General features: G+C 41.6%; 1 protein-coding gene across 4 annotated transcripts in view; it reads right to left on the reverse strand.

Moving 5' to 3' along the window:
* Nucleotides 1-1,902: 1,902 nt before the first annotated feature.
* The window catches only part of fbxw4 (F-box and WD repeat domain containing 4), a 51,351-nt gene continuing 45,014 nt past the window's right edge, over nt 1,903-8,239 (reverse strand). For 3 of the 4 annotated variants that reach the window (XM_089011443.1, XM_089011441.1, XM_089011444.1), the window contains 2 exons: nt 7,103-7,244; nt 1,903-2,068 (listed from right to left, as the gene is read on the reverse strand). In XM_089011443.1, coding sequence (XP_088867569.1) covers nt 1,925-2,068; nt 7,103-7,244 — 286 coding nt within the window. In that variant the 3' untranslated portion in view covers nt 1,903-1,924. Of the gene's footprint in view, nt 2,069-7,102; nt 7,245-8,239 lie in introns of those variants that run through there. The other variant, XR_016116831.1, reaches the window with a different exon arrangement.

Raw genomic sequence — 8,239 nt, forward strand, 5'->3', positions numbered from 1 at the left:
TGCATACGAGGATGTTTTCCTTTGCCAGAAAAGAGGAGATGCTTCATCAGTCCCAAGCACATCCTTAAGAAAATAACAGTCTTCAGATGTGAGAAGTTATGTAGACTGTAAATTGACCTTCTGAGTTTTGAAAGGCGCTTATAAATGAAATGCATTATTATTATTATTATTATTATTATTATTATTATTATTATTATTATTATTATTATTATTATTATTATTATTATTCACCATTTTGTTATAGTCCTTTGATTAAATCCAACAGAAAAAAACAAAGGGGAAACGTCTTCATCTAGTGAACAATAAATAAAGCCTTGTTTTTGTTACCCTGCAAACACAGCCTCCCCATACTTGACTAATGGATCTGATGTCACGCAGAGCTGGCTTCATTTATTATTAATTTGTAAATGTTACATTTTTAATTTTTCACCACTTCTCTCACATGGCATTGATTGATGTAGAAAATTGGAGAGTTGTTTAACAAAATGTCATTGTTGGAAGCATTTTACTGCCGAAACGACATGGATGGTTTCTACATCTTTTTACCAATATGGAAAAAAGATGGTGTGTGAAATAATTCTAATTAGCAAATTAAATTACAGAATATTTAAAACGATTTTTATATATTTATAAAACGACGCATAAGCACAGAGTAAATTACTCAATGAGGAGTGTAAAGTACATCCGTTATGAGGCACATGGCTTGCCACATATAAATAAATGAATAAACATACAAACAAACCTTTTGATTTATTATATTTTACTCTCACCTTCATAGTTTGGATGTGTTCACTTAATATTGGCGAAAAGCTAAATTAAATAAAAGGAATTGAAGCCCCCCCATGGGTCATCACATGTTCTGCTGTACTTTCTTCATGAGGCATTTCTCAGACATAAAAAACTGAGAGTCAATCAGATGATCAGTAAATTCGTATCACTGAAGGCCGTAATCATCTTCTGGACATTATGACCCCATCAAATCCATGCATTTTAATCACTCTCTCTGTCATGACATTTATTTTCTACATGATGGCGCCATGGAACCAATGAGGCCTCAAGATGCTTTGGCCCAAAAGCAAACCATTTTGGATGGAAAGCCTCATTGCTTCACGAAGCCTCATTTTACCATCACTAGCTTCTGTAGCTGAGGATGGGATCGTCCGAGTCCCCGCCTTTGGCTGCCGCCCATCTCACACAGTACCCGACCCCTTTGGCCCCTCCCATAGGTGGTGAGCCCTTGAGAAGAGGGACCAACGTTGCCTCTTCTGGGCCCCTCAGTCAGAGCCACATATACAAAATATAAAAATGTTGGTATAATAAGCCTTTGAATATTTTCTTTTCTTTACACTGTCCGGTATGCTGTCGGTCAGCCATGTTTCCACAAACACAAGGGCACAACACTCACCCACGGTCTTGGAAGTTGAGCGGAGAAGTCTGATGTAGTCCATTTTATTGTCCAGCGAGCGCACGTTAGCCAGCGTGATGGTAGGAATGGTCGGCCGGTGGGGGCTAGCCGCGAGCCTAGTGCGGATACCTCCACGCTTTGCCCTCTTCTGTTTCCTCATACAGTGTTTGTGGCGCCTCCACGCTGGGTTGGGTGCAGGAGTGGGGGTCGGTGGAAGAGTGAGGGTCAATGGACGAGCCGACTCCCTGAGCAATCATGCTTGCGTAGTACTTCTGCGTCAGCTGGTTTTGGTTTTAAAAATGAACTGCCGATGTCGAGCAGAACCTCACGGGAGTAGGTACGCCTCGGGTGTAGCGAGGCAGACGGAGACGAACATTTACACGAGTGAGACAAACATAATAAACACGAAAAAAAAACAATTTGCCGGGAGAGAAAGAGGAGCCGCTGCGTGTGCACGCGCCACCATCTTGGAAAAAAAAGAACACATTCTCCACAGATTTAAAATAAATACTTTTATTTTCATGTGTCATCTGATGGTACATTTACGTTAAGTCTAAAGTCTAATGAGTGGAGTGCAGTTGCCAGGGCTGCATACAGGTGAGAACTGTTGAAACACAGGGAATACACTGGGCTGCTCGCCAGGTCAGAGCTCAACTGGAAAAACTGTAAAGAAACAAAACAGATTTCAAACCACGGACAGTTTTACTATTTGGTGCAAAATCTATTATGTTAAAGGGATCCGCTCCCCTTCCAAGACCGTGGGTGAGTGTTGTGTCCTTGTGTTTGTGGAAACATGGCTGAACGACAGCAAACCAGACAGTGCTATCCAGCTAGCCCAGCTAACTAGTAGGGCAGACACAGCGCTCGTAGAGGGGGGGAAGACTCGCGGCAGCCACCTACAACAACACCACAGACCTCCTGGAGTACACCGACTCTGCTGTCATCGGGTAGGAGACTACGGAGTCTCCGAGCCAAGACCAGCAGGCTCAAGGACAGTTTCTGCCACCAGGCAGTGAGGACTCAACTCGCTCCAAGCCCTGCCCCTCTACCCACTGCCACACTCAACGAACTCTGAGTACACGCTACACTTCTGTGGAAGCTCTGTCGTACAGGAGTGGTCCATCGATGAGAAAGTTTCTTCAGCCGTCATCTGTCCTTTTTGAAGGTGTCGGACGTTTCGCCTCCTATCCAAGAGGCTTCGTCAGCGAACTAAAGTCTGACTGGTCGTATCGGCCCTATTTATATATCCCTAATGTCCAGACATGGCGGTGCCGGACACAGCTATGATAGGTCCCTACTCTCAGGTTGGGGGGAGCAGAGGACCACTACCTGTGGCCTCACTGATTGTTCCTACCTTCCTGACTAACGACTGGCCTTTTTGCCCCACTGCCACCGGTATCACCTCATCAGCATTACGAATGTTGCTTAATCTGTGTTGCTTAATCGTATGAACGATCCAAATTGAACCTCATCCCACCAGACCGGTTTAATGAAGGATTTACAGTAAAGTCTCGTTATGTCGATATTCAAGGGAGTCCGAAAAAATATCGATACAACCGGGACTATCGATATATCCGACCCTGTTTGCATGTAATTTTCTCCGTGCGTGCATAGAAATAGTATCGATATAACCGGGACTATCGATATATCCGATATCGATATAACGAGACTTTACTGTAGTTGTTTTATGAGAATCGCTTCTTTTACCCTTTCAAACCATCTATGTTCTTTCGCTAAGATTTTAACCTCATTGTCGTCAAATGAGTGGTTGCTAGCTTTTAGGTGCAAATGTACTGCTGATTGAGGCCCACTCGTATTATCCCTGCGATGTCGATAAAGTCTTTTTTTGAGAATTTGTTGAGTCTCCCCAATGTACTGCTCTTTACAATTTTCATTCGTACAATGTATTGAATAAACTACATTACTTTGTTTTTCATTTGGTAGCCTATCTTTTGGATGCACTAATTTTTGCCTGAACGTGTTTATCGGTTTGTGTGTATCGGTAGTGGTCCTTTGCTCCCCCCTACCTGAGATTAGGGACCTATCATAGCTGTGTCCGGCGCCGCCATGTCTGGACATTAGGGATATATAAATAGGGCCGATACGACCAGTCAGACTTTAGTTCGCTGACGAAGCCTCTTGGATAGGAGGCGAAACGTCCGACACCTTCAAAAAGTACAGATGACGGCTGAAGAAACTTTCTCATCGATACACGCTGTACTATCATGCTGAACTCTATTTTTCTTCTTTTTTTCCTTCTACATGTCCTCACTTCAACCTTTTTGTTTTTTGCATTACTACACTACATCATGTTACCTACGACACTACATCACTTTACATTTACAATTTATATGTATTGTCTGTTGTCAATTGTCTGTCTTAGTTGTACTAAGTTCATCCTGTCTACTTGATATCTAATTAAAACCAGATTCTTTTCTTACAGACAGTGTATTGTAGGTGTTCAAATACCTGACATGTTTCGGGGTATACTTCCGCCAGTGTCACGGATGTTGTTGTGACGCGCCTTTTTCAGCTGGTGTTGCTATGAGGGCGTGACCTACCTGTCAGATCTGACAGACAAGTCAGAAAATCACATCCCCGCTGTCCGCTCACAAGAACCAAGGACCCAACAGGGATGAGGGATCTTACATGCTCTCCTCCAGGATACTGCTCCAGGTAGTAGGTCACGCCCTCATAGCAACACCACAAGGCGCGTCACAACAACATCCGTGACACTCTGACGAAGGCGGAAGTATATGCCGAAACATGTCAGGTATTTGAACACCTACAATATGCTGTCTGTCAGAAAATAATCTGGTTTTAATTAATTGTCTGTCTTTTTTAGCCACATTACAAGTGCCTTGCACGCTGGGTCTGACAGGACAGTAATTTCATCTGTGCTGTATGGTATGCATATGAGGATGTTTTCCTTTGCCAGAAAAGAGGAGATGCTTCATCAGTCCCGAGCACATCCTTAAGAAAATAACAGTCTTCAGATGTGAGAAGTTATGTAGACTGTAAAGTGACCTTCAGAGTTTTGAAAGGCGCTTATAAATGAAATGCATTATTATTATTATTATTATTATTATTATTATTATTTGATAGAGTGTTTATGCACATTAGTAAACATATTATGTTATTTCATGTTTAGATTAAGTAAACATATGTTTTTTCATGTTTAGCTTAGTATATATTATGAATTGTGCACGTTTAATTTCAGTCTAATTTAGTTAAATAAAACTATCAGTCTTATTAGCTCAATAGTCGTTGGAGAAAAAGCAACAGCTCCAACTTTAATCTGAGACCCGCCCAACGCTGAGTTGTTTGTAACCGATTGGACGGGAAAGATCGACTTGTCCGCAGCTGATTGGACAACAGATCGCCACTGTGTATGTTTAAAAACTTGTCAGAGCGGGAGCTCGGTCTCTTTTGCGCTCTTTTGCTCTTTTGCTCTTTCTCTTTGTTCTTTTTGCTCGTGTGCTCATGTCTTCGTCCCACCGAGACGAGAAGTGCCTTCTCTGTCTCATTAGAATAAAGTAGTTTTTTGTTCACCATCTATCGTACTTGCTGATATTTTTATCAAGTGAACTCCAGACAATACGCGAACCAGGAAAGACAGACGAGAAGTTTTAACCGAACATTATTATTATTAGTCACCATTTTGTTGTAGTCCTTTGATTAAATCCAACAGAAAAAAACAAATGGGAAACGTCTTCATCTAGTGAACAATAAATAAAGCCTTGTTTTTGTTACCCTGCAAACACAGCCTCCCCATACTTGACTAATGGATCTGATGTCACGCAGTGCTGGCTTCATTTATTATTAATTTGTAAATGTTACATTTTTAATTTTTCACCACTTCTCTCACATGGCATTGATTGATGTAGAAAATTGGAGAGTTGTTTAACAAAATGTCATTGTTGGAAGCATTTTACTGCCGAAACGACATGGATGGTTTCTACATCTTTTTACCAATATGGAAAAAAAATGGTGTGTGAAATAATTATAATTAGCAAATTAAATTACAGAATATTTAAAACGATTTTTATATATTTATAAAACGATGCATAAGCACAGAGTAAATTACTCAATGAGGAGTGTAAAGTACATCCGTTATGAGGCACATGGCTTGCCACATATAAATAAATGAATAAACATACAAACAAACCTTTTGATTTATTATATTTTACTCTCACCTTCATAGTTTGGATGTGTTCACTTAATATTGGCGAAAAGCTAAATTAAATAAAAGGAATTGAAGCCCCCCCATGGGTCATCACATGTTCTGCTGTACTTTCTTCATGAGACATTTCTCAGACATAAAAAACAGAGTCAATCAGATGATCAGTAAATTCGTATCACTGAAGGCCGTAATCGTGTTCTGGACATTATGACCCCATCAAATCCATGCATTTTAATCACTCTCTCTGTCATGACATTTATTTTCTACATGATGGCGCCATGGAACCAATGAGGCCTCAAGATGCTTTGGCCCAAAAGCAAACCATTTTGGATGGAAAGCCTCATTGCTTCACGAAGCCTCATTTTACCATCACTAGCTTCTGTAGCTGAGGATGGGATCGTCCGAGTCCCCGCCTTTGGCTGCCGCCCATCTCACACAGTACCCGACCCCTTTGGCCCCTCCCATAGGTGGTGAGCCCTTGAGAAGAGGGACCAACGTTGCCTCTTCTGGGCCCCTCAGTCAGAGCCACATATACAAAATATAAAAATGTTGGTATAATAAGCCTTTGAATATTTTCTTTTCTTTACTTTTGTTGTACCACTCACCATTAAAGTGAGTGGTTTTCCATTCCTCAGGATTGCTAGTAAAACTAGCGGAATTATAGTCTGCTTGCCATGTCGATAAGCGGGAGTTGCTACTGGCTAGTTTGCAACCTGCTCAGTTGTAGGCACAACTTCTTTGTGGTGTCTTCCGCATGGTTTTTTGATGCAAACGTATGCCGTGTGTTAGAGTGCCACTTTATCTATCCATTTTTATGCCATTTTTAGCTATCCATAACCTTGCCCCCTCACACCTATCTGACCTTCTTCAAATTTCTATTCCCTCTCGTTCCCTCAGATCCTCTTCCTCCCTCCACCTCTGTGTGCCCCCTGCCCCATCTCAGTACAATGGGGGACAGAGCTTTCAGCTGCTCTGCCCCCAAACTCAGAACTCACTTCTTCCCAACATTCGTAACATCGATTCTTTTCCCACCTTCAAATCCCATCTCAAAACCCACCGATTTAGAATCGCATTTTCTGTGTAGCTCTTTCTCTTGTTTCTATTTATAATTGTATTTTATTTATTGTATTCTATTTGTGATTGTATTTTATTTATTATAGTACCTGTCTGTGACTGTAAAGGGTCCTTGACAGCTTTGAAAGGTGCTTAAAATGAAATGTATTAGTATTATTATTATTGACATTCGATAGTTTTATCTTATTGTAAAGTTACTAGTGGATGAATAAAACAACCATGTCCACTCTTGTCGCTTCTATTCATTCTATGCACCTATAATGCAGAGCACCTATACATGGAAATACTTTTAAAATAGGACATATGACTACTGACAGAACAACACAACGCCTACCGATGGCATATTCAACAATCCATCGGCAGCTCTGAATGCCTAATAAATAACTACATTTATATTTCATTTTCTGCATTAATGTACACTATATAAACAATGACCCCACCTGTAAGCATTCAGTCCGTCTTTTGTCCCAGAGTCGAACAACACCATAGTAGGAGGAGCCGCTCGCGATCATGTGATTTCCATCCGTTTGCATACAATATAAGGCACTATCATGAGGTTCCTCCCACTCCATGACACTCTTCCTGTGGGTGACAAAATAAAACAACTTATATTCCTGTGACTTAAATCAGAACAAAGAAAATAAAAGTAAGTTTCGACATGAAGAATTAGGGTTCCTCACTTCCTTTGAAATTGGAAAAATTCTGCATTTTCCTAGTCCCTATTTTTTTCAGCCGTCCTTCCTTCTGTCACGATCTGGTTGGCGCTGTCGGCCCCGCACAGGTGTTGGTCGTTCCAATCAGTGGCAGTTAAAAGGACACCCGGCACGGCCATTCGTTGTCGGGTCATTGTATGTGTTTGCTTAACCCTGTCAGGTTTGTTTCATCATGGCAGATTTTTACTCCTGGTTTTGTTTGTTACTTTGTACTTCTGATGACTTTGATGTTTGAGATTTTGTTCCTGCTGACTTTATTTAACACCATTTGTCAATGACACCCTGCTGCTCCCCCCTGCCTGCTTTTTTGGGATCCACCACCATCACCACCATGCAAACCGTGACACCTTCAGGCAGTCGGTGGGCTCCACCTGGAACGTGTTGCCAGCCAATCGCAGGGCACACAATGACAAACCATTCACACTCACAATCACACCTAAGGTCAATTTTGAGTGGTCAAATTAACCTCCTGCGCATCATTCCCAGACATTGCAGTAAAAACATGTAAGATTGATGCGGGTACGTCTAGGTCAGGGGTGGGCAAACTTTTTGACTCGTGGGCCGCATTGGGTTCTAAAATTTGACAGAGGGGCCGGGCCAGGAGCATTTGGAGGGAGTGTTTGGGCCGGAAATACTCCGAACAAGTTATGTCCATAATTTATAAAATCACTTCAAATGACTTCGACTGAGCGTATTTTACAAAGATTCCACAGCATATAGCTATAGTTTACGGTTTAAGACTTGCGCTGAATATTCATGAAGTCTGGTTTTCGAGTTGATGACGATCCCCATGTGACGTCACGTTTGGACCGCCCATGACCGAGAAAGCGACATACAATGCATTTTGGGTACTTTGTTTGGTCT

The sequence above is a fragment of the Hippocampus bargibanti genome, linkage group LG13 (assembly GCF_051943395.1).
Source record: "Hippocampus bargibanti isolate YZ-2025 linkage group LG13, ASM5194339v1, whole genome shotgun sequence".
Taxonomy (NCBI): domain Eukaryota; kingdom Metazoa; phylum Chordata; class Actinopteri; order Syngnathiformes; family Syngnathidae; genus Hippocampus; species Hippocampus bargibanti.